Source organism: Mesocricetus auratus, unplaced genomic scaffold (genome assembly GCF_017639785.1).
Source record: "Mesocricetus auratus isolate SY011 unplaced genomic scaffold, BCM_Maur_2.0 Super-Scaffold_15014, whole genome shotgun sequence".
Taxonomy (NCBI): Eukaryota; Metazoa; Chordata; class Mammalia; order Rodentia; family Cricetidae; genus Mesocricetus; species Mesocricetus auratus.
In genome coordinates, this window is record NW_024429186.1 from 81,015,699 (window position 1) to 81,043,360 (window position 27,662).

Genomic DNA, 27,662 nt, shown 5'->3' on the forward strand with positions numbered 1-27,662 from the left:
ACATCTCCTAATAGCACCCCTCTCTTGGGGAATTATTTTTGTTCAAACTACCACATTCTACTCTCTGGCCCCCAAAGTCTTATAGATATACCACAATGCAAAAAATGCATTCAGTCCAACTTCAAAAGTCCCCTGAATCTATAACTGTCTCAAACTTTTTTCAAAGTTCAAAGTCTCTTCTGACATTCAGGCTGTCTCTTAACTCTAATCCCATGTAAAAGTCAAAATCAAATAGTAGATCACTTATATCCTACATATAATGACACAGGATTTACATTACGATTATAAAACGTAAGGGAGGGAGCATAGTGAAGAAATTCTGGAACAAAACTCGGTAAACTCCAAACTCTGTATTTCGGTGTCTGATGCCAAACACTGTCTACGTCTCCAACACTATTCAGTACTGTCGACCGCAACACACTTCTTTCTTTGGGCTGCCTCCAGTCCCTACTAGCAGCTCTCCTCAACAGGTATCTCACAACTCTGGCATCTCTAACATCTTGGGTTCTCCAAGGCAGTCCAGGCTTCAACTTCACAGCTTCACACAATGGCCTCTCTACTAGGGATACCCCTGACACATGGTTGGCCTCAGCGGCTATTTCCATAACTCCTCTATCCTTAACTCTAAACCCAGAACCTCTGGGCTGAAACCACCAAGTTCTGCTGCTTGATGGGGCTAGAACATGGCCCCCTTATTCAATTATATCTTCACCAGATTTCTGTCTTTCACTGTGTAAGCTTGGCTGTCTTGAAACTTGCTCTGGTCTCAAACTCAGAGATCTGCCAGCCTCTGCCTTCCTAGTGCTGGTATTAAAGGTGTACCCCACTACAATTGTCTCTAAGTTTTTCTTTAGTTCATTTTTACAAGTTGGAAATGTGGTAGGGTGGGATCTTGTCCTGAGTTTACCACTCCCTTTATTCCATTTATTAATCCATTTATCTCCCTGAACACAGAATTTAGCTCTATTCCAATTCCAGGCACTCTTTTTCTCCTAAAAATTTACATTTTGTAATTTACTCTGCTCAACTTGCTCCTTTTCATTATAAATCTTCATTAGAATTACCATTAATATCCACATGGAAGAGTCTATACTAGGCTGTTTTTGAGATTTTTTTCTGACAACAGAATTAATCCAAAAACTCTTCTCTTTAGCCTCAGGCAAATTCCTTAAACAAAGGCCACTTATTACACTGAAATATCACAAGAATGATCTCTAGGCACACACTAAAATTCTTCTCCTCTGAAACTTCTTGAGTGAGCCCCCTACAGTTCAAATAACTCTTAGCAACTCTGTCTTCCCTGCTCCTACTGGTGTGGTCCATTGAGCCGTGCTTAAAGCATCCCACTGCTTTCCAAACCCAAAGCACCAAAGTCCAAATCCCTCCAAAAAACACATGGTCAGTCTGACCACAGCAATACTCAAGCCCTGGTACCAACTTCTGTCCTAGTTAGGGTTTTATTTCTGTAAAAAGACTCCATGACCATGGCACCATTAAAGAAAACATCTAATGGAGGTTGCTGGCTTATAGTTTCATACATTCAGTACATTATCGTCATGACAGGGAGCATGGCTCCGGGCAGGTAGACGTGGTACTGGAGTAGCTGAGAGCCCTATATCTTTCAGGCAACAGGAAGTGGATTGAAATTCACCCTGAGAGAAACTTGTGCAAAAGAGATCTTAAAGACCATCCCCACAGTGACACACTTCCTGCAAAAGGCCCTACCTCTTAATACAGTCAACCATGTCATTTTCTTTCGAACCAACACACATTCATATAACTAACACTTGGTTTTATTTATATTCTCTTATATCAAAATGTACTTTTAAAGTATTTTATTAGTTCTGTGAGAATACACTGTATTTTGCATACTTTCACTCCTTTCTCCCTCTCCTTAGAGATCTTCCCTCTATTCCATAACCACCCAACTTTATGTCTTCATAATTCTAGAAACCCATCTAGTCCCATTACTGCTGCTGACTTGTGTGGCTACTCACTACTACATATTGGACCTACCAGGGGCCATACCCCTTAAGAAAACTAACTCTCCCATTTCCATTAGCTTTCAGTTACAATTAGCTCCTTGACTCGGGGTGGAACTTCTTGACCATTCTCCCCATCAGTGCTGGGATTCTGTCTAGCTTGAGTTTCCCCAGGTCTTGTGCAAAGCGTCGCATCATCTGTGAGTTCATATGTGCAACTGCTCTATTGTGGCTGGAAAAATCTTTTTTTCCCTGTAGTCATCCACTGCTTCTACCTCCTATAGTCTTTATGCTCCTCCTTCCACAATATCACCTGAGCCTTAGGAGGAGATAGGTGTAGTACATATGAATGAGCTTTTCAAGTGCCGGTGGCAGCAGAACTTGTGGCAGTCTGCTCTCTTGCTACTGCGGGCGTGCCCAAGTAGAAGCGCCCAGGAACCACTTACCTCTGTGCACCTGGGGAAGGAATGATAACCAGAACTGTGGATTAGAGCCAGTGAGTTGGAAAAGGATGCAGCTAATACCTGGGCAAAATTTCTCTCTAACCATCCTGAACTCATACTCGCCTGCTTGGCCACAGCCCTTCAGGATTCTGTCCTTGAGGGTAACACACTCCATTTCCATCCATGTGGCAATAACGTCCAGCAAACAGCAGTGTGTTCCTTGAACTCATGTCACATATACCCTTCTTGTTCTATTTTTAGTTTGCAAAATAGCAGCTTGCCTACACATTGCAGTGGAACTTCTCTGGGGTCCCAAAATGTAAACCAGCATGGATTTCTAACCCTATAACAGGTCAACTTTAGAAATTGTGTCTATTCTTTTTTAATATTATTGAAAATAGGTTCTTCTCTCATGTAATACATCCTAAACACAGTTTCCTTCCCTGTACACCCCCAACTTCCTTCTCCCCCAAATCCACCCCCCCTTTTCCTCTTCAGAGAACATCAGGTCTCCAAGAGATAACAGCCAAACATGACAAAATACACAGTAAGACAGGGAAAAAGCCCTCAAATCAAGACTGGACAAGACAGCCAATAAAAGGAAAGGAGTCTTAAGAGCTGGCAAAGGAGTCAGAGAAACACTCCCATTGTTAGGAGTCTCACAAGAACACCAAGCTAAGAGACACAACATATATATCAAGAACCTGGTACAGAGCCACACAGGCCCCATGCTTGCTGTTTCGGTTGGCTTAGTTGATTTGGTGGGCAAGGTGCTCCTGGTATCATCCATACCCTCTGACTCCTGTAATCTTTCCTCCCCCTCTTCTGCTGGGTGCCTGATCTCCGAGGGGAATGACAAGATGGAGACTTCCAATTTAGATGCTCTCTTTGCACAATATCTGCCTGTGGGTCTCTGAAACAGGTGCCATCTGCCGCTGGAGGAAGCCTTTCTGATGACTACTGGACAAGGCATCCATCTAGGAGTATAGCAGAATGCCATTAGGAATCATTTCATTGTGTGTTTTGTAAAGTTGTATTTGGTTCTATCCTAGGTCTGGGTTTGACACTCTCTGGTTACTGGGCACCCAAGCAGTGTAGGGCATGGACTCCCTCTCGTAGAGAGGGTCTCAAGTTGAACCAAACATTGTTTGACGACTCCCATGAGTTCTGCACCACCACCGATCCAGTACATCTTGTAGGCAGGACAGATTTTAGGTGCTGGAATTGGATGGGTGGGGAAGACCCTGTGCAGAGGAAACTTCCCAGAATCTGTGAGGGTGAGCCCAAACAGGACTCCTAGGATTGCAGGATGTGGAGTCTGAACCAGTGCTGGGACTGGGTTACATTTGGTTGTTAGCTGAGGAGGCCCTGTACAGAAAGAACTCAGTCTGAAGCTACTTGACAGAAGGTCACTCTGAAAGCAGAGCTCTACTTAGCTCTTTGAGAACAGAGAGGTTGTGCAGGCACCTGTGTGGGCCTTCACCCCTACATTCTAGTTTCTTTGGCAAGAGAAGGTACTCTGCAGGCTGCAGGAAAAGAAATCTGGATGCCAATCCAGCTACAAAACCCTCTGCATCCAGTCTGTGTTTGCTGTAAGATGGCTCCTGGCTACACCAGCATTGGGCTTTGTTGGGAGGAGGTTCAGGCCTCTTACCTAACTAGGCTGCAAGCCTGTCAGTAAGGCTCCCCACTACTATGCCGATTAAATTGTCTGGGATGCTCTTTCTCTTTTATCCCTTCTAGGAAGTACTCCATAGTCCCTGATGTGAGGGTAAATGGGCAGTGGGGACCAAGCTTCTCTTATTGTACTGTATTGCAGGGTACCACGGTCTGCTGCTGCTCCCCAGGGTGCTCCTGTGCTCAGTCACCTCATTATGCAGCCCTACACTCAGTGGAGGGGTGGGTGAGGGCACTCTAGCTGTCTCCTCTAATGCAATTATAAGCAGTTAAAGTTTGGGATGGAGATTGCTCAGTGGTTAGCAGCCTTGGCTACTCTTCCAGGACATAGGTCTAGTCTCTGCATCCTCATGAAGGTTCACAACCATCTGTAACTCCAGTTCCAGGGATCTTACAACCTTTTCTGGCCTCAAGCACTACCCATAAGTGTGCACAGACACGCATGCTGGCAACACACTCAGGCAACACACTCAGGCAACACATGCATAGACTTAAAATACTGACAAAAATTAAAGTTTGTTAAAATGCATTCACAAATAGAGAAGGTTTTTAAATATGTGTGTGTGAATGAGCATGTATGTAATGAACACCTGTAACTCCCAACTAAGGAAATAAAAAACATTACAGAGACACATGTCTGCAAGAATTTACCATCAAAATTTCCTGTATATCTACTTCTTAAGGCACACCCTTTGTATCCCTCTTCCTGAGAATTCCTTCGGGCTCTTCCCTACACATTTATTTTATTTTGATTATATTATTATTCATTTTACTTGCTCTTATATGTATACATGCTTGTATGTATTGACTTGCATGATTTAAAGCTTCAGCAAATTCTTTTATGTCTATTGATTCCATTCTTTTCCTTCACTCGCTTTTACTGTAGTATGTTCTATCTTCATTTGGATACATATTAGAGAATCCCCCTTAAGACATTTAAAACAATTTCTTTACCAGCACCCATGTATTTGTCTTGCACTCTGCTTTCACTAACAATTGCCGACATCCAACTTTTACATTTCTGATCAGTTTCAAGGGTTTAAAATGTAACATGAAAAATAAAAGACGTGGAGACAGATACTGGGGTTCAAGCTTCAAGCTGAAGATCAGAGAAGGAAAGCAGCCAAGCCAGTACTTCTTACCTCTACCCAGCTGGCGTGGCAATCCTGTCTCCACGAATCCTCAGAGGCAAAAGGCTCTGAATTCCTGTCTCCTACTCCTTATTTTCCTTTCCTCATCCAGACATATCTCCTGTCTCCACCTCCCTAGTGCTGGAATTAAAGGCGTGTGATCCCAGGTGCTGAGGTCACCCTTGTGTGAGCTGTTTCTTTTATAACTGAATCAATTTGGTATAATCAGTGTGGCCTTGAAGTAACAGGGATCCATCTACCTCCTAACCCTAAGTCCTGGGTTGAAAGGTGTGTGCCACCACTGCCTGGCTAGCTAATATGGCTTCTGGAGTTAACGGTGTGTGTCACCACTGCCTGACCTCTATAGCTTGTGGCTGACTTTACTTTAATAAGCTTTAATACATCATAAATAATATATAACCACAGTAAAATAGTATCTCATGGTAGTTTTAATTTGTTTTCCTGCTTAGCTGTGTTTTTTTATGTACACAATTGTTAGATAATTGAAATTTTCATTCTCTAGGAGTTTCCTATTCATAATGTCTATTTTCTTGTCTTTGCTTTTGTCATATACACTTAAATTTTTCTTTATATTTTGTTATAGAAGCATTTGCTCTTATTTCTGATTGTTGTTTTTCTAGTTTATAATAAATAGAAGTTTGGGGAGCTCCTTTCATTTCCCACATTCAGAATCCTAATGTCAAAAACTTTTCTCACAGGACAGCAGTGGTACATGCCTTTAATCTCAGCATTAGGGAGGCAGAGACAGTTGGATCTTTATGAGTTTGAGACCAGTGTGGTCTATAAGAGCTAGTTCCAGGACCACCTCTAAAGTCACAGAGAAAACCAAGAAACAAAAACAAAAACAAAACAGAACTTTTCTTAAATTTAAAACAATGTGACTTTATATTTAACCACCTTATGTTACTTTTTCCATGTAATATTTGGAGAGATTCAACCTGTCCTTTCTTCATGGGTTCACCAGGTTGTACCTTCACAGACATTCCTTGTTCTGCTGACAATTTCTAAGCCACCACTGCAATAGAGGGTAGTGTTCATGTGTTCACATAAGTGAAATCACATGACCTCTGCACTACATAGTAGTGTCCATGTGTTCGTGTAAGTGAAATCACATGATCTCTGTGGTATCTATGTGTTCATGTAAGTGAGATCACATGACCTCTGTGGCATCCACGTGACCATGTGTTCAGATAAGAGGAACCACATGATATTTGTTTTGTGCCTTGCTGGGTTCACTTATCATACTTTCTGGTTGTGCCAGAACTCCCTTCCTTTGTAAGGTAGAATGGAATACATTGTAGATGTTAATCAGAAGTTTGTTGGCACTTGCTTTATTGTAGTGGTCTATTTGGCTATGATTCATATGTGCTGTGATTAAAATAATACATTTGCTAGTTGAAAATGAGTCAATGTTTTTAGTGATCAATTTTTTAAAAATCTTCTTTACCTTCATTTTGCTATAAATTTACTATAAGATTTTTCTGCAGTGAACTTTGCAGTTTATTCTAGTAGCCCTGCCAATCTGTTTTGAAATTTTAAGTTCATGCAAAAGTGTTGCTCAGGAGTTTAGAACATTTTTGTTAATTAAATATTTCTATTATTTTATAGATGTAATTCTCTCATCTCTGATATTTTCTACCTTATATCCATTTTGTCCTTTTTAAAGAAAAAGAAATTGCTGACATAGGATTTTTCTTCTGTTAAGCTGTTTTTGCCTTCTGTTCCTCTGCAGGACTTTTGCCTTAGTGTGGTCAGCCAAAGCAGTTTGGCTGCCTCCAACTTCTAGCTGGTAGCTGAGTACATTCATATCAGCTTTCTTACTAAGAGCGTGAGATTTTTCTAGCATTTCACTTTATGATTTGTATTTGCAGAAGTATTCCAATGTTTTATATTTTTTCTCCATTTATTTTTAGATTGTTTCTTGTTTTTTTCTTAAGTTTTTTCCTTGTTTACCTCAAAGTTTGCATATTGTTTTTATTTATTAAGTAATGGCTTGCTAATTATTAGCATACATGTTTTACTTTATAAAGTCTAAAGCTAACCAATATTTATACACTCATTCTGAATAGTGCAGATTGTAAGTATGTAAATGAAGCTGATATCTTCTAGGATAACCTCAAGAGATATTTGCAATTCTAATTTTTAAAAAATTTTTAATAATTTATCTTTTACATTCCAACCCTAGTTCAGCCTCCCTTTTCTCCTCCTACCTCCCCTACCACACTTCCCATCTGATCCTCATATAGGATAAGGTCTCCTCTAGGAAGTCTACTAAGTCTGTCCCATCATCTCCTTGAGGCAAGACCAAGACACCTCCCCACCCTCACACCCTTATTTCTAGGCTGGGCAAGGTATCTCTCTATACATAGTAGGCTCCATGAATCAGTTTGTGCGTTAGTGTTACATCTTGGACCCACTGCAAGTGGCTTCATATATTGTCCCACTCATACCATTGTCACCTATATTAAGGGAGTCTAGTTTGGTCTTATGCAGATTCCCCATTTGTCAGACCTGATTCAGTGATCTATTACTCAGGTCAGCTGATTCTGCGTGTTTCCCCATCATGGTCTTGACTCATTGTTCATATTATCAATCCTCCCTCACTTTGATTGTACTCCGGAGCTTGGCCCATTGGTTAGTTGTGGATTTCTGCATCTGCTTCTATCTGTTTCTGGAAGAGGGTTCTAACTTCTATGGGGTTGTGGATTATAGGCTGTGTATCTTTTGCTTTATGTCTGGTATCCATTTATGAGTGAGTACATACTATATTTGTCTTTCTGGTTTTGGTTACCTCACTTGCATGGTTTTATCTAGTTTTGTCCATTTGCCTGTGAATTTTAGGATGTCATTGTTTCTTACTGATGAGTAGTACTCAATTTTGTAAATATACCACATTTTCTTTATCCATTCTTCAGTTGAAGGACATTTAGGTTGTTTCCAACATCTGGCTATTACAAATAATGTTGCTATGAACATACTTTAGCAAGTGTCCTTGTGGTGTGAATGTGCCTCCTTTAGATGTATGCCCAACAGGATCATGAGGTAGGTGATCCCTAATATTCTGAGAAATCGACATACTGAGTTCCACAGTGGCTGTACAAGTTTTCACTCCCACTAGCAATGGAAGAGTGTTCCCTTTTCTCTACATCCTCTCTAGTATAAGCTGTCATTGGTGTTTTTGATTTTAGCCATTCTGATTAGTATAAGATGGAAGCTCAGAGTGGTTTTGATTTGCATTTCCCTGATGACTAAGAATGTTGAGTATTTCCTTAAGAATCTTTCTACCATTTGAGATTTGTTCTGTTGAGAATTCTCTGTTTAGATCTGTACCCCATTTTTTATTTGGGTAATTTGGTAGTTTGATGTCTAGTTTATTGAGTTCTTTGTATATTTCTGAAATCAGCCCTCTGTCAGATGTGGAACTGGTGAAGATCTTTTCCCATTCTGTAGGAGCTGTTTTATATTGTTGATGTGCTCTTTGATTTACAGGAGCTTCTCAGTTTCAGGAGGTCCCACTTATTAATTTTTGCTCTCAGTGTCTGTGCTCCTGGTGTTCTTTTTAGGAAGTGTTCTCCTGTGCCTATGTATTCAAATGTATTCACCAATTTCTCTTCTATGAGGTTCAGTGTGGATGGATTTATATTGAGGTCTTTGATCCATTTGGACCTGAGTTTTGTGATATTGATAAATATGGATTTGTACTCTTCTATATGTTGCTAGCTAGATATACCAGCAAAATTTGTTGTATATGTTTTCTTTTTTCCATTTCATAATTTAACGTCTTTGTCAAAAATTAGGTGTTCATAGGTTTGTGGGTTGATATCAGGGTCTTTTATTGGATTCCATTAGTCTACCTGTCCGTTTTTTATGCCATTACCAAGCTGTTTTCATTAGTTGTAGCTCTATAGTAGAGCTTGAAGTATGGGATGGTGATGTCCCGAGATGATCCTTTATTGTACAGGATTGTTTTAGCTATCCTGGGTTTTTCACTTTTTCATATGAAGTTGAGTATTAGTCTTAAAAGGTCTGTAAAGAGTTGTTCTGGGATTTTGATAGGGATTGCATTGAATCCATAGATTACTTTTGGCAGGAATGCCATTTTTACTATGTTGATCCTACCTACTCAAGAGCATGGCAGATCTTTCCATTTTCTGATATCTTCCTTAATTTCTTTCTTTGAAGACCTCAAGTTCTTGTTATACAGGTCTTCACTTGTTTGGTTTATTTTATGTTATGTTTGGCTATTGTAAAGTGTGATGTTTCTTTGATTTTCTTCTTAGAATGTTTGTCATCTCTATGTAAGAGGGTTACTGATGTTTCTGAGTTAATGTTGTATCCTGCTACATTACTGAAGGTGTTTATCAGTTATAGGAGTTCTCTGGTAGAGTTTTTGCAGTCACTTATGTAAACTATCTTATTATCAGCAAATAGTGACAGTTTGACTTGATCTCCTTTTGCTGTCTTATTGCTATATCTAGAACTGCAAGTACTATGTTGAATAGATATGGAGAAAATGAACAGTTTTGTCTTATTCCTGACTTCAGTGGGATTGCTTTGAGTTTCTCTTAATTTAGTTTGATGTTGACTGTTGGGTTACTGTATATTGCCTTTGTTATGTTTAGGTATATTCATTGTATCCCTATTCTCTCCAAGACCTTTATCATGAAGGGGTGTTGGATTTTGTTGAAGGCCTTTTCAGCATCTAGTGAAATGATCATGTGTTCTTTTTTGGCTTTAATTTTGTTTATATGGTGGATTACATTGATGGATTTTCCTATGTTGAACCATCCCTGCATCTCTGGGATGAATCAACCTTGGTCATGGTGTATGATATTTTCTGATTTGCCACTATTTTATGAATAATTTTGGCATCAATGTTCATGAGGGAAATTGGTCTGTAATTCTCTTTCTTAGTTGTGTCTTTATGTGGTTTGGGCATCAGGGTAATTATAGCCTCACAAAAAGAGTTTGGCAATGTTCTTTCTGTTTCTATTGTGTGGAATAATTTGAGGAGTACTGGTATTCGATGTTCTCTGAACATCTGGTAGAATTCTGCACTGGGTCTAGGCTTTTTTCTGTTGGGAGACTATTGGTAACTGTTTCTATTTATTTAGGGGTTATAGCAGTATTTAAGTTATTTATCTGTTCTTGATTTAATTGTGGTATGTGGCACTTATCTAGAAAATTTGTCCATCTCCTTAAAGTTTCCCAGTTTTGTGGGATACAGGTTTTTGAAGTATGGCCTGATGATTCTCTGAATTTCCTTAGTGTCCGTTCTGTTCCCATTTTTGTTTCTGATTTTGTTAATTTGGATAGTTTCTCTCTGTCTTTTGGTTATTTTGGATAAAGTTTTGTCTATTTTGTTGATTTTTTTCAAAGAACCAATTCTTTGTCTCATTGATTCTTTGCATCATTTTCTGTATTTCTATTTTATTGATTTTAATCCTCAATTTGACTTTTTCTTGCCATCTTCTGGGTGAGTTTGCTTCTTTTTGTTCTAGTGCTTCCAGTTGTTCTGTTAATTCACTAGTGTGGGTTTTTCCAGCGTCTTTATGTAAGCATTTAGTGCTATGAACTTTTCTCTCAGCACTGCGTTCATTGTGTCCCATAAGTTTGGGTGTATTGTGTGCTCATTTTCATTAAATTTTAGGAAGTCTTTTATTTCTTCCTTGATCCAATGGTGGTTCAGTTGATTATTGTTCAATTTCCACATGTTTGTGGACTTTCTCAAAAGTTGCTGTTGAATTCTAACTTTAATTCGTGGTGATCTGATAGGGTACAAGTGTTTATTCCAATTTTTGCATCATTTGAAGTTTGCTTTGTTGCCAAGTATGTATTATCTTTTTGAGAAAGTACCATGAGATGCTGAAAAGAAAGTATATCCATTTGTGTTTGGGTGGAATGTTCTATAGATGTCTGTTAAGTTCATTTGAATTATAACATCTGTTAATTCCTTTATTTCTTTGTTAAGCTTCTGTCTGGCAAATCTGGTCAGTGATGAGAATGGGGTGTTGAAATCTCCCACTATTAGTGTGGGGCTTGATTTGTGATTTAAGCTTTAGTAATGTTTATTTTACAAATGCAGGAACCCTTGTGTTTGGGGCATTAATGTTCAGAAATGAGATTTCCCTTTGATGGAGTTTTCCTATGATCAATATGAAATGTCCTTCTTTATCTTTTTTGATTGATTTTAGTTTGAAGTCTATTTTTTAGGTATTAGGATTGCTACACCAGCTTGTTTCTTAGGTCCATTTGATTGGAAAATTTCTTCCCAACCCTTTACTCTGAGCTAATATCTGTCTGTAAGGGTGAAGTGTGTTTCTTGTATGCAGCAGAAGGATGGATTCTGCTTTCATATACAATCTGTTAGCCTGTGTCTTTTTATAGGTGCACTGAGACCATTCATGTTAGTAGATATTAATGACCAGTGATTGCTAGTTCCTGTTATTTTTGTTTTTGCTGTTGGTGATGGCATTGTGTGTTCAATTCCCTTCTTTAGAGGTTGCTCCTGTAAGCTCATCTGTTTCCTGTATTCTGGTTGACATATGTGATTTCCTGGGGCTGGCGTTTTTCTTCTAGTACTTTCTGTAGGACTAGGTTTTTGGATAGGTATTGTTTACATTTGGTTTTATCATGGAATATCTTGTTTTCTCAATCTCTGTTTATGTAAAGCTTTGTTGGGTAAAGTAGTCTGGGCTGGCATCTGTGGTCTCTTAGTTTCTGCATAACATCTGACCAGGACCTTCTGGCTTTCATTGTTTTAATCGAGAAGTCAGGTATAATTCTGATAAGTCTGCCTTTATATGTTACCTGGCCTTTCTCCTTTGCAACTCTTAATATTTTCTTATTCTGTGTGTTTATTGTTTTGATTATTATGTGGTGAGGTGTTAAGAGAAGCTTTTTCTTTGAGAGAAGCCTTCTCGCCCGCCTGGTTCCAGATCCGCATCAGTCCCAAATAAACACACAGGAGGCTATATTAATTATGAAGCTGTTGGCCTTGCTTGTTTCTTACTAGGTAGCTCTGACTTAAGTAATTACCCCATAGTTGTTAATTTAAGTATTTCTCTTACCAGAGAATAGTTCCAGGCTTCCTACCCCCATGGCGTTACATGTTGACTCTCTTGTGTTTCTCCTTCCCAGAATCCTCCTGGACTCCTAGCCCCACCTATCTAGATTCCTATGGGCTCAACAGTACTTTATTGACATATAACAGGCAAATAACAGGACTTCCCCAACATCTCCTCTTTTCTGTTTAAACAAAAGAAAGGTCTTAACTTTAACATAGTCAAATTATATACAACAGAACAGTTATCAAGTAAGAATACAGTTACAATATTTTGTCTATCAACATTCAGCAGATATTTAAAGAAAATATCATCTATCTCATTCTTGTGAGTCCAAAGTCCTATATGTAGCTTATCTTTTATCATAACTAAGGAAAACTATAACTATCTGTCTTCAACTCCATCAAAGACCACAGAAGGATAATATATAAACACTAGGATTGACAGAGACATCTTACTGCCTGGACAGTCACCTGAAGTTAACGTTGGGGCATCCATCTTCAGCCCATAGGCCACAATGGATCCAGAAGATTTCTCAGCCAAGCAGGAAATTTCAAACTGTCCATCTGCATCAGCAGTCTGTCAGTCACTTTTCTGTGTTCTGCAGAAAGTCTGGTAGACTCTTCCATGAAGCAGGATCCCTGTAAGACTGAGTTCAGCAGTCACTTTCCTGTGGGTCCTGCTTGTCCAGTTTATACAGCAACAGTCAAACAGTCTAGGCAAGAGCAGTTTCTTGCCCAAATGGCTAATCTTGCCATGTTGAAAGCAAACTCCATAACAAGTTTCTTCGATGCCCATCTTCCTCTCAGACATAATTGGTACTGCCAGGAGCAGACATTTCTCATTGTCAAGAAAAGCCCTAAACCATTTTAAATGCCATTTTCTGAAGGTCTTTGAGAGGTTTGAAGACTGTTTATCTATCTCAAATATTTTTCTGTATATCTAGAAAACCTAACTAACCTAACTATAAGTTCTGACTATTAAAGTAACTATCTATAGTCTGTATTCAATTATGCATTACGTTTTAAAAGATCAGTATAAGCGCAATACTTAATCAAGAGGAGAAATATACATATCACAAAATTGACCTTGATTTTGTCTCAATAAATGAAAAACAATACCCATACCATAAGTCCCCTTTTTACCATTAAAAAAGATTGGCTGTGATCATTAGCCAATTATAAACAACCCCATTTAAATGAAAACAAAGATTTATAAACAAGATGGGAATTAGGACATCGCTCATTCCAAACTGCTTCCTGCTGGAAGGGGGCACTGTTCATACCATGGGGATCATGACAAAACTCAGAAACCTGTATAAGTCCTTATTTTCAGGGTCTGTAAAGCTGCATCATCTTAGCTGTTTCAATTTTTGGAACATCTGGTCCACTGCTTCCGGGGGTCTTGGTTCGTCAAACCACAGAAGCCTGGAAGGAATCCTCAGCTTTTCAGGGTTATTTTAGAGTTGGGATTGGAAGGAGGTGTTCATATTTGGGTGTTTCTTTCAGATAAGTTTAGGTTTAGATAGAATAGATGTTTGATACATTTTGTTCATGGACACAAGTTAGTTGTCCTTTTTTAGACTAAAAGGGGAATTGTAGGAGGAAGTCTGTATGCCACCATTAAACATGTGACTTACTAGAGGCGCATACAGATGAGGTAATAAAAGGGCGGTTTACCACACCGCTAACCACATCCACTTTTAGGCAGGACTAAAGACGTATACAGCTGGACGTAAAGACGTATACGTACGTAGGCGGAACTACGTCACTAGCCAGGCCCACTTTTGGGCATGGCTAGGGGGCGTTACGGGGGAAGGCATAAAAGACAGCGCACAGGAAGTCTCGCTCTCTTTTCCCAGAGTTTGGCTTCCAGATCGGCAGTGGAAAACTGCTTGTCTCATCTGGGTTACTTGTTTGGTATCTTGTGAGTAATTTCTACAATAAATACTTAGTTTTACTTCCAGTAAGTGTTGTGTATCGTTACAGCGTCCCTTGGAGCCTGCAGTTTGGTGTCAGAAGCGGGATTGGAATCGAGGGCACTTTTTTGGTTCAGTTTATTTGATGTTCTGTAAGTCTCTTTTATTTTCATAGGCATGACTTCCTTTAGGTTGGGAAAGTTTTCTTCCGTGATTTTGCTGAATATGTTTTCTGTGCCTTTGAGTTGGACTTCTTCTTTCCCTATTATTCTTAGGTTTCATTTTCTCATGGTGTCCCAGATTTTCTGCATGTTTTGTGTTAAGGATTTGTTGGATTAATTTTTTTCTTTGACATATTAATATATTTCCTCTATTGCATCTTGAAAGCCTAAAATTTTTTCTTCCATCTCTTATATTCTGTTGTTTATGCTTGCATTTATAGTTCTTGATCCTTTACCCAGATTTTCCATTTCCAGAATTCCTTGGATTGTGTTTTCTTTATCATCTCTATTTCAGATTTCATGTCTTGAATCGTTTCCTTCTCTTGTTTGATTGTTTTTTCATGGTTTGGTTTAAGGGATTTGTTAATATCTTCCAACTTTTTGTTTGTATTTTCCTCAATTTCTTTAAGAGAATTTTTCATTTCCTCTTTAATGGCCTTAATCATCCTCATAAAGTTATTTTTAGGTCATTTTCTTCTACTTCATCTTTGTTGGGATGCTCAGGTCTTGCTGTGGTAGCACCACCAGTTTCTAGTGGTGCTGTATTGCTCTTTATACTTTTGAGTCTGTTCTTACCTTGTTGTCTACGCATCTCTTTCTCTAATCGGTATAGGTGGAGCTTGTGTTTCAGGAGGTCTCTCTTTCTCCAGTTGGTATATTTGGGGGCTGTGGCTCCATTGACCACTCCTTCAGGCACAAGTAGAGCAGAGCTTCCAGTGAATGCTCCTCCTGGTGGAAGTGGGCCCAGTGCCCAGGCGATCACTCCTTGAGGTGCAGGTGGGTCTACAGCTCCAGTGGATGCTCCTGCCATTGGAGGTGTAGGTGGGGCTGAGGGTCCAGTGGTTGATATTGTAGTGGGGTATCTCCAACCAAGAAATTGCAGTGGATGCTGCCTGGGACACAGGTGTTCATCCCCAGAGGAACTTTCTGATAGTTTCTGGAAGTTACTACTGGAAACCACTGATGTTGTTTCACCCAGCAATCAATTCTTGCTCTGGCCTGAAACTGAGGCCTCCTTCTGACACTGTTCCCAGGCCTGGGGCTCGTTGTTCCCTTGACACTGCTCAGGACCTGATGCTGGAACCTCCCCCTGACGAAGCTGCTCTGGGCCTGAAGTGCAGGCCCACCTCTGATGTTGCTCCTAGGTCTGAGACTCTTGGCTTCCTTGATGGTACTCCTGGCCTGTCTAACGTTCTTATAATAACAATATTTCTGAAGTTGAAAACACTGTTAGTCAAAAAGGAAATTAATTTTACCTAACACTAAAAGTGGAAAGAAGTGTTCTACGAAGTGACTTTAGAATAGATTTTAAAGTAGAAATCCAGGCAGATCCCTGCTCCCCAATTATTATTCCCAGGATCTCTTCTCTTAATTTTATTACTTTTCCTTTTTAAGATTTATCTTTTATTAAACAAATTCAAATAACTCTGATTGTCTCAAAGGTCAAACGTTGCGGATTTCATTATTTGGTGTAGCTAAAGCTATAATATTGGTAACAGCCATGAATGACCCCACCACATGATTAAAAAGGATGTAAGCACTGTGACTGAAAATCCTGAAGCCATAAAAAGGTTTCATTGAAGTAGCAATAAACAAGGAAAGCTAACAACACCAGACAAAAGGCACTGGCACAGTCATGGAGTCTTCCTGCCCTACCCCGCACACAGGACCTGCTAGCGAGCTACAGTCAGGGAGATAACTAGCTCTACGCTGTGTAGACACTGCATTTTTGCTAAGAGCTTCAATGAGTTGCATGTTCCCCCACAGCAAAGCCAGTACACCTGAGTCTAAAAGGTGAGGCCGCACACACTAGTGTTCCAGGCAATATGGAGGACTTTATGAAATGGATACATGATAACTTCCTTGAAAGAAATATGAGGTTCCATCAATGGGGGGGCAGTAGGTGATGATCCTATACACCCTAAACTATATAGAGATAAATTTATCATGTATAACTAATCCAATAATCATAAAAAGCAATAGACTTTGCTCAGCCTATTTATAAGTTACTTTTATTTTTTTCCCTCAAAACTGCCCTTGATGGAGCGTGATACTTATTTTGCCACATGCTAATAATGAAATGCAAGTTTGGCTACATGTGCAGATTTAAGCATCTATAGATTCTGAACCATTTGACATTTAATTTTCTGTGGATAAAAGTAAGGAGTATGTCCTTTCATACTCAGAACTGTGACTTAAAATTACAAATAAAATTCTCTTTCATTATTTTTCAATTTTACATAGTACATGAAACACTTCGGCCATTTTTAGCCATCAGGAAAAAAATTCAATATCTCTTTTCTGCCAAAAGAAGTGAGCTTTTTAAATCAATGGACAATATTGAAATAATTGGTTGCTTCCTGGATTATCACAGCCCTGCCTGTACATTAGGAGCCATGATTCATTGAAAAAGAACTTGATATTAGTTGGTGATTTTTTAAAGTAGGTAACTGTTTCTCCTCTTACAGTCCTATTTTGTGTGGTAATTTGAATATAGCTGACTGTGTTTAGTTGTTAGTCCGATGATGATACATCTGCCTTAATGAAACACCTAAAAGAACAAACAACAAACATTTTATTTATTAAAAACCTAATAAATGTGATGAACAGAAAACTTGGAAAATGCATAAGAGTACTAATTAAAAATACTCGTGAATTAACTGGGGTATATACATCTCTCTCCAATAATTGGGAATTATTTGGCCTGAATTCTACTGCTCATAAATTTTTCAGATGTCCCGAGGCTGTATTACACTTTATGATTACCTATCACCTTTGCTCTTGTTTTATACTGTTGTTATTTGGAGATTTTGAAGATTGCTATGTATCTCATTTTTATTAATTATTCAACATAATAATATCTACTGGGCATAGAAATGAAATATTGCCTGGGACTAAATAACAAGCAAAGTTAATAATTTTGTGGAGCTTGCTAAAAGCAAGATGCTGAAATTTCAAAGGTGACATTCTGCAAATTCAGGAGCGATTGCTAATTCACTTTGCTACCTAATCAACACAGCAGAGCTTCTGAGTAAACACCAGACATTAGGGACACAGCTTATAAAACTATTATAGTGAAGGCTGCTTGCTTCTTAACTGCACTGCACATTCATAACGGTAGACACAGGGTAAGTTGGCAGTTGCTAGTTGAGTCATAAAGTTTTATATTGAGACAAACCACTTACATCATAGTTATAAGTTAGCAAGCAATGAATCTTTGAAGTTTTATTTAGAGTTTCTCTGAAACTCACAGAAAGCATAAAATGTGCACTGTGTTAAAAAGAAAGATGATCGTAGTTTTCTCCACACAGAAATCTTAGAGCAGCTATTACTCCATCATCTGAAATGCGGTTACGACACTGAAAGAAAACCTTGGCCTTTGGATTCCAACTTACTTATTGTGAATTCTCAATGCGCAATAACATTTTAGCTTTTAGAAAACCCACTAGATAAAATGCAGCGGAAAATGCATTGACAGAAGAGTTGCATTTAGTGTCCATTTTCAAAATCTTGTGGTCATATATAGAATGGATCACATGTTAGTACACCCAAGCGCACACACCAGCACGCATATGTACATGCTCACACATGCATTCATGAGCTCTTCACAGAGCTTCCCCTGTTTTCTTTACCTAGCCTTCACATTTAAACTCGAATGTTGCTTCCTTAAGATGAAAGCTCCTGAGCCGGGCGGTGGTGGCGCACGCCTTTAATCCCAGTACTCAGGAGGCAGAGGCAGGCGGATCTCTGGGAGTTCGAGGCTGGGCTGGACTGACACCCTCAAAAACAATACAGAGAAACCCTGTCTCGTAAACACCAAAAAAAAAAAAAAAAAAAAAAAGAAAGCTCCTGGAACTTTGTCACCTTCTTTATACTCCTAACAGTTTCAAAGTACCTTCACTTTTCCACATACAGTAGTCATTATATTTATGCTATGTTATGTAGATTAACACAATAGCAAAATGTCAGGCATCAATCCTGAGCCAATAAATAGTGACTGTGTGCTGTTAACTTGAATATATTCAACGCTGACAGTAATGAGGAAAGAGAAAATCCAAGTGGAATGAGACTTTGACATTAAGGGATATAGCATTCAACGGGACTGTTCAAACTGCTTTGTGTAGAGTCTGAAGTACGATAAGGATGTGTGGGGTCTCATAGTCATGTGTAAAGATGTGTTACAGACAGACATAACGTGAATATCAGTAGTAGCAAACTCATTAGACGCAATGGGCGTGGTGCCAGAACTCATGCAGCTTTTAGGAACTCACATAAACCTTAAAGTTTAATTTCTTAATCAGATAAAAAGGTTCATGTAACACTAATGAGAATATATGAATTCCATAGAAGTATAAAATTCAATTATAATACTTTTCAAAAAAAAGACCCAGCTAGAAAAGAGTACTCATAATGGTTGTCAAGCAACCCTGGGTATGATACCTCTGTGCAACAGACACTCTTTCGATTAGATCCTAGAAGAGAAAAGATGATTATCAGGCTGAAAATGTCCTCCCATCAAAGAGGACAGAGAGGGCCTTCAGATTTAATTGTCTATCAGCAGTTTTCCTTGTCTCCTCTTAGTTTACAGCAGCCTTGAGAGCCGATTCCTTCAGGAAGTACTAAGGCTGAAAGGCCCAGGAAGACAGTGCAGAGCCATTCACATTGATTAGGTGGGGCTTGAAGGGACATGAGGAGAGAGCACATTGCAAACACACAGGTCAGAATTTCCTCATGCACTTTAGATCCCAGTTGGAACGCTTTCAACGTCGGAATTACCACTTGGTCTTCCCCAGAATTTTAAGTTCTAGGAGGGAGTACCCTACGTTCTCACAGCTGTAGCATCCGGTCATTGACACAGTGACATAAGAATTGCTACAAAGCAACATTTCACACATGTTATATCCTAACATTTTGTAGTGTATCTTAGATTGACCTTGAACTTGTTATGTAGCCAAGGATGGTCTTGAACTCCAAAGACCTTCCTGCTTGTAGTTCCTGAGTTCTGGCACCAACAGGCTCCTTTCACACAGTCTGGAAATTGAACCTAGAACTATCATGGCCAACAGAGCTGCTTGCCTCAGACCTAACCACAACCTATTTGAAAGTTAATTTTATAGGATATCTACATTTTTCTAAATCAAGACATCTTTGCACACACTTGTAACTGTAAAGTTACAATTATTTGTCATTATAGCTTTTATATTTATAAGTAGCATTAATTCAGATCATATACAAAGATAAGATTACATACTGTGAACAGAACACAGCTGTTTGTGGACTTTCCCAGTGAGTGGTTTTGCAGTTAGGATTTCCCAAGTCTCATGCTAGGAACTCAAGAAGAACATGACCTACTGACTTCCACTGGGTGAAAGAGACACCTACACCAACAGGGAGGTAAAGCAGACATTCACTGAGAATGGTATTTGCATCACATCCTTAAACAGAATATTTGCACATTTTCAAATTTACTCAACTTTAAAAACATTAAACTTTTGGTTACATTTTCTTAAACATGGTGAGTAGCTGAATATTGAAGTTTATGACACTGTTACATATTTTCCATGTCTCTTTGGGAAGACACATGTGAAAATAGCAGAATTCCTGCCACTGGTGACATGGAGTGGTCACTGCACTTTTGATGAGTAAATTTGATGACTGGCAGCATTTCCTAGATTTTCCACTGTCTGTCTGTGTTTCACATACTGTCCACTGTCTGTCTGTCTGTGTTTTACAGACTGTCCATTGTCTGTTTGTATTTTAAAGACTGTCTACTACTTGTCTGTGTTTTATATACTGGATTTCTTGGACACAGAGTTCAAGATGAACTAATAAGACATTCCAAAGCATCTAAAAATTGGTCTTCTTACTGAATAAGTTGATAAGTACAAAAATAATGTTAAATCACCAAAGATACATCCAAGAATCTTACGCAGAATTTTATAGCTCCAATATTCTCCTCTTCAGACTATGACAAAACTCTATTGTCCCACACCACTGTATGAAAACTGGAAGGTGTCAAACCATAGTCAGTTACTTGGTCATTTCAGAAATCCTCAAAACTCTCAAAGTCCCAGTGAAGTAAATTTAGGGCAGGGCGATCAGAATCAAGCCTCCCAGGCAGTTTACCTGCAGCTGAGTGGTTCTTCTGCTTATGTGAATTCCTTCTAGCTCTGAGGTCAAACCTTGGTGTCAACGAAGGCAAAGATCACTTTAAACTGGCAGTTTGAATCAGCTCACCCTGCTGTCACCTTCCTCTTATCTAGACAGCGGGGACGGCTGTCAGTGTGCAAACATCTGTTGGATGGATTTACTGATGCTAATGAAACGTTGATTTTCCCCCTTTCTGGTCTGTTGCTGTTTCTGTTCTTTTTTTTTTTTTCCCTCACACTGCTATGTCCCTCACCACGATCTGTTGACATGCTGCTCTCAGTGTCTTCCTCCACGCTGGGCTCACATTTCTTTCTCTTTTTCCCTTTCCTTGGCAGCCACCCTTGCTGGAGTCCTCGCACACACGGGGACTTTCGGTGCACCAGGCTCGGCTATCTGCAGTGGCCACCGACGGATTAGAGAGTCACCAACTGATCTCCAGGACCCATTCTTCCCCGGCGGGCTCCGTGTCACCTCACCCAGCAGCAGACTGTCCCCGCCAGCCTGCCTCTACCACTGGTAGGGATCCCTAAAGACCATGTAATAGGCAGGAGAAATGTGTAGTTCTTGTAGGATTAGCCGATTTAAATGCTCTGAGTAACTCCAATAGCAGAATACTCCGTTTTAACTCGATGTAACCCAAATTTTATGAGGTTATGTTGGCCACAAGACAAACAGCACATCTGATAAATCTTGGGCTTAGTATTAATAGCCTCATAAATTGTTATCATTCGAGGGCCTGGAAAATTCATCAACAGGTGCACGGATCTCCCTGGAAATAATTCTCCCTACCACATTCTTCAGCAGTGTTATTCAGACCCCTCCCTTCACAAGACTGGCCACAAGGAAATTTATGATGCTTGGCTTCCTCATTTGGCTCCAAAGAGCATCTTTCTCTCATTGGCTTCTTGTTGTTTTGCTTGAGACTTCCCACCCAAATGGCTCATGGGAATCAAGGGTACCAAGGCAAGCCTTGCTTGCATCTGTGTATGTTAGTTGCCTGTCCATTCATTATGGTACCTGTGGGTGGCATTTCTGACCAGCATCTTCTTTGCCTTCAGCCGTGTTTGATATTTAAGAGCCTGGCTACAGACAAAACAAGAATGTAATTGTGAGTCCAGACCAAGGTCAGGTCTGAAACACATGCCAGAAATGCAGTGTGTGTCAGACCTTTTCTTTTCTGCTACAGCTGAGCAAATGAAATATATTAAAGTCGTGACACAGTCATGGCATGGGTATCGCAAGGTGGAGTTTACATGTATAATGTTCCCTTATGGCTCTAATGGGTTCTCTGATTGCTTTTAAAACTGTTTTTCCTGGATTCAGAGCTTGGTTTGGGGTCATCTGTGATTTCATGCAAACCTTTGAGCTTGAAAATGCTAAAACACCTCTTTGGAAATCATATTCCCAATGCTTGATATGATTTGTCATTTTTTACTTTGAAAGTCACTTAATGGATTTGCAAGTTTAATTAATTGATGGCAGGAATCTTTCAAGGGTGTATACAGTGCATATAGGAGCTAATTTGATAATGAATTTTGCCAAAAGATGGTAGCAATCCACATTAGTTGTTACAGTTCGGGCATATTTTCTTTTCGGTATCAGTCTCCAACCAGATTGGCTACTCCTGCAGCACTAAACCCTCTGCCTAGATCCCACAAAGCCTGCACCTGCAGTCCAGTGTCAGTGATCCTTTGGGATTAATCATGCCTGTGCTATCCTCAGGGTTAGCAAAATTGTATCAAATCCAGGATGCCTTATATAGAGTAATACTTTTACCTATATATATTTGTTTTTATTTTATGCGGTAGTGTTCTATGCCCTATGTGTGTATGTGTGTGTTTATGAGTTTGCATGTATGTGTGTTTATGTGTGTGTGTCTATGCTTGTGTGTGCTTTATGTGTATGTGTTTATATGTGTGTTTATGTACGAGTTTGTGTTTGTGTATACATATGTATTTATATGTGTATATGTGTGTGTGTTTCTGTGTGTGTACTTGTATTTGTGTTGTGTGTATGTGTTTGTGTATGTGTACTTGTGTGTACAGTGTGTGTGTGTGTGTGTGTGTGTGTGTGTGTGTGTGTGTACCACTTGCATGCTTGCTGCCTGCAGAGGCCAGAGGAGAGCTTCAGATTCTCGTGGAACTGGAGTTAGATAGTTATGAGCAGTCATGTGGTTACTGAGAACCAAACCCAGGTTTTCAGAAACAGTAAGGAGTTCTCTTTATCACAGAGTCATTTCTCCAGCCCTGAAATGCTTCTTTAATTTAGCAAAAGCAGTAGTCTTAGTAATTGCATGCCAAATATCCTTTTTTTTTGTGCAAGTTGCTTGTATTTATCCTTAATGAACTACATAATGATAACTGTCCCAGTGCAATGCCACTGACTAACTAAATCTCCTTGACTGAAAAGTGTGCTTAACTACTCATTTCATGTCAGCATTGGTATGCATATGGTTGCTGTTGCTTCTGTCCTTGACTTAGAGGAGTGTTTATTTCCTAACAATTCCTAATTTCACATGTTCCTCAATGAAGGAGGATCCTTGAATCTTAGAGAAATCTTTTAGTTTGAGAAAACAAGGTGTCCACATGGTATGGGTGTGTAGCTTCTAGAAAATTCCAGATGAAATTGGGATTACACACATGATAATATGAACATGCATAGCTAAATCCTAGGCATGCAAACTAAAGACTCAACCACTTCAGATCACTGATTTCTTTCTCATCATGTCACTAAGCTAATATTTATCAGAGCACATAATATAAAACTTAATGTGGAATAAATTTAAGGCCCTTTCATATTTAAAGTATCATATGAAATAATTTCTTAACAAATTGAAATATTATACATGTTTCTCTTTTATAAAACATAGAGATCTATGTGTACTTGGCAATTGTTTTCAGTTAAGTCAGTAAAAATATTTACAGAGCACACAATTATGGATTCAGTAGTTCACACTGTACACACTGAAAACAAGTGATTACTGTTCTACTCAGAATTATGTGTATCTCGTTGTGTGCTCTTGAGTAGAGAAGGACCTAGTTATTGTCTTTCAAATTAAAAGATGTTGTTTCTTCAAACTTCAGTTCTTATTATGGAAAAATGCTTTTTGAAAAGCTATTTAAAATAAGCATTTTGTGTAATTACTTCTTCCCTGAAACTGAAGAAATAGACATATATACATATACATATGCACATATACATAGATAAATTTATATATAATTATCATTCTTGTGATACATTCATAGATGGATGTATAAATATGTATATATATTTTACATACATAAATACAACCTTGTTGATCTATATAATATTACTTACATGTATGCTTTCAGGGCTGACCATTTGGTATTGCATAGTCAGTTGGTGTGCTCTCCAGGGGGTGGGGGTCAAAGACTATGTCTCCCACTCTCAGCATCCTTTAGTTGCCTGTAGTTCTTGAGGCTTCCTGGGATTTCCCCCATCCATGCCAGCATGTCTATCGCTATTGTCTTTGTTCAGCTAGGGTTTAGGCACACTTTATGGGTGTAACCTCTGATATTCGGAGGCGAAACCATCTCACGACAGAGTCCTCATTTCTCTAGCTCTTATCATCTTTCTGGCCCCTCTTCTGCAAAGTTTCTCAAGTCTCAGGTTTGGGGGTTGTATTTTGGATGAACCCATTGGGAATGGGCTACACAATTCTACATTTTGATTAGTTATGGTTTTCAGCAGTGGTCTCCGTCTGTTACATGTTCAATGTAGACAATTTGGAAATTTTAGTACACCGTAAAGAGAACCAGTTCAAATATGGTCCTGTTTTTCTGATATTTTTATTTCTTCAAAATCTTCTTACAATACAAACATGTACATTTGTGTGTATACACATATGCATGTGTCCATTTTATCTATATACATATATGTGCCTATGTGTGTGTATTTATATATCTTTGAGACTTCCTAAGACAATTTTGATTACCACCTATGTCAGATTGGAGAAGTTAGTTTGCTTTTTTTAGGTATTACACTTTTTTTCACCATTGACATGAAATCTACATTGGAAATTCCTTCTAAAAAGCATCTCTACAAGATAAACAACTTGATCACTTAATCGTGTATATGTCAGGACACACATTAATGTCTGCATCTTACTTGTAAGCATGTTGTTGCATATTATGTAATGCTGTCTACATGTACTATGTCTATCCGTGCACTGGGGAGAGTCTTCTCATCTGGAAATGTCATCCCACTGCCTTCATACCTGCTTGAATCTAGACTTATCAGAACACAAGGTTTTGTTTGAGAATTCTGCAGATGGATGCTCGGGGGTTTTTAGCACGGAAGAGAAGTCTGAGGCCTATGTAATGCACACTTCCTTACTGGCCGTCTGTTACCACATTCCCATCGCCTCCTGGTGTATGTTCTCCACCATCTTCATGACGAGTCTCTGCCCTATTTACTTAAGTCTATCTGAGTAGCTTTACTTCTGAGTATCTTCATCAATGAGTCTAGTTTCTCGGTTAGTTGTTTGTTTTAGTTATTTTTTTCTCTTACCTTAATACTTTACTTTGTATTCCACTGTCCCCTCACATTTGTATCCAATGACACTGGCTCCTCACATTTGTATCAGATGGCACTGGATCCTCACATTTACACACAAAGGCACTGGCCCCTCACATTTGCATACAAAGGCACTGGCCCCTCACATTTACATACAAAGGCACTGGCCTCCTCACATTTGCATACAATGGCACTGGCTCCTCACATTTGTATCCAGTGGCTCTGGGATGATGTTATAAGATAGAAATCTATGTTTTTGCCTCCAACATCAGTTTTCACTTGTTTGTCGATTTCCTTGTAGCCTCTACTTATCTTGTCCACTTTCTTCTCACCCAACCCCTCCACCCCACGCCATCTTTTTATTTAGTTTGACCTCTGCCTTCATGTTCCACACATAGTTTTTTAGAGCAATGACTTTTGAATCTGAAGATGCCTAGGCAGCTTTTAAAATACATTTTTGAGTATATAGTAAATTATGACCACTGAGCTGGGTAGTATGGCCAGCTTCCTTTCCTCTACATTTCCTGAAGTATATTGCCATAGGCTCTCTCTGTCTCCCCCCTCCCTCCCCCTCTTCCTCTCCCTCCCTCTCTCCCTTTCTCCCTCTTTCCCTCCCTTTCCCTTTCCTTCTTCTTCTCCCTTCTCTATTTGTGTTGCTTTTATCATCTTACTCATTCTTGAATATAGAAAACCTTTCCATTTTCCCAGCAAAGCTGTGTTACATTTGGCGTCCCTCTTGCCAGCTTACATGCTGGTTAACTCTCTTTCTTGGCTCTATAGTTGAATGTCAGCACTTAATTCAATTCCTACGCGGTAACAGGCTCTTATACAGTTAAATCAGAAGCTTCTGGTGGAAATACCTCAATCCATGTTTTTCTACCTGATGCTTTAATAATATCATTTTAGTGGAGGTAAAAACACAAATTTTGAATCATAAAAATGTTTTTTGACTAGTAAAAAGGCCCACTTTACCAATTCTTTTGAAAGTCAGTTTTGGACATTACATCATTTGCTCACTGGACACATTAAATTTTCCAAATAGTTAAATATTGCATGCTGGAGAGAGAGTGCCATAATTAAGAGCACGTTTTGCTCTTGTGGAAGACCAGGTTTTGTTTCCCAACACCCAAGTAGTGGCTCACAACCATACTCAACCCCAGCTCCAGCAGGTTCAATGTCTTCTGACCTCTGTGGACACCAAGCACATACATGGTACACATACACACACAATTCCTTGTCTAAAGTTGGTTGTCTAGATTCAAATTTCTTGACTGACCCAGAGGACTCAGCTAAACTGAACTGAGTCTTCCCATACTGAGAGTACTTCTGTAGATATGAACAGATTCCCTGAGTTAAAAAGTCACTTAGCTGTGGAATGATTAAGAATGGGAAAGACAATTGTGGTAGTCTGAATGTAAAATTGACCCCCATAATCCCATAATCTCATAGCTAGTCCACTATGAGGAGGCGTGGCTTTGTTGGAATGGGTGTGGCCTTGATGAAGGAAGTGTGCCACTCTGGAGACAGGTTTTGAGGTTTCATGTACTTAGGATACTGCCCCATGAGTCAGTCAACTTCCTGTTGCCTCTGAGTCAACACTTAGCACTCTCTGCTCCAGCACCACATCTGCCTGCATTCCTCCATGCTCCCTGCCATGATAGAGTGATCCCGTGAACTGTAAGTGAGCCGCCATTATTAAATGTTTCCTTCGTAAGAGGTGTTGTGTCATGGTGTCTCTTCACAGCAATAAAAACCCAACTAAGATAAGAATACACTTTTGGCTTCAAATACATCATCCTATTTAATAAGCCGAAACCCCCAGAAACATAGTCCAAACTTACCTAAAAATATCCAAACTCTTCAGGACTTTGTGTGTGTGTGTGTGTGTGTGTGTGTGTGTGTGTGTGTGTGTGTGTGTGTGTGGTCTGTGTGGTACGTATGTATGTGGTGTGTGTATATGTCTGTGTAAGTGCTTGTGCATGTCTGTATGTGTAGTGTGTGCATAGTGACTATGTATGTGTATGTATATATGTGTATGTGTGTACTGTATGTGTGTATATCTGTGTGTATTGTGGTGTGTGTGTATATGTGTATGCTGTGTGTGTATGTGTAGTGTATGTGTGTATATGTGTGTTTTGTGTGTATGATGTGTGTGTATGTGTGTGTTGTGTGTGTATGATGTCTGTTTTGTGTGAATATGTAGTGTGCGTGTATTTGTGTGTGTGTGTTGTGTGTGTATGTGTAGTGTATGTGTGTGTGGGTGTTTTGTGTGTATGATTTCTGAGTTGTGTGACTATGTAGTGTGTGTATGTGTAGTGTGTGTCAGTGTGTTTTGTATGTTGTGTGTATGTGCAGTGTGTGTTGTGTGTGTTTGAGTGGTGTGTGTATGTGTGTGTGTGTGTGGTGTCTATGTTACAGAAAGCTTACTTCTGAGATTTAAAGTACCGATAAAGGTTTTTAAGACTACTTTATGTAATTGTTTTTCTTGACAAAGATGGCTGCATGGGCTTACATTACAGC

At 39.2% G+C, this 27,662-nt stretch overlaps 1 protein-coding gene across 19 annotated transcripts in view; it reads left to right on the forward strand.

Annotated features, from left to right (window-relative positions):
- The window catches only part of Hdac9 (histone deacetylase 9), an 888,277-nt gene that overhangs the window by 607,029 nt on the left and 253,586 nt on the right, over positions 1-27,662 (forward strand). For all 19 annotated transcript variants that reach the window (XM_040743251.1, XM_040743249.1, XM_040743250.1 and 16 more), the window contains one exon: positions 20,942-21,122. In XM_040743251.1, the coding sequence (XP_040599185.1) occupies positions 20,942-21,122 (181 nt within the window). The remainder of the gene's footprint in view (positions 1-20,941; positions 21,123-27,662) is intronic.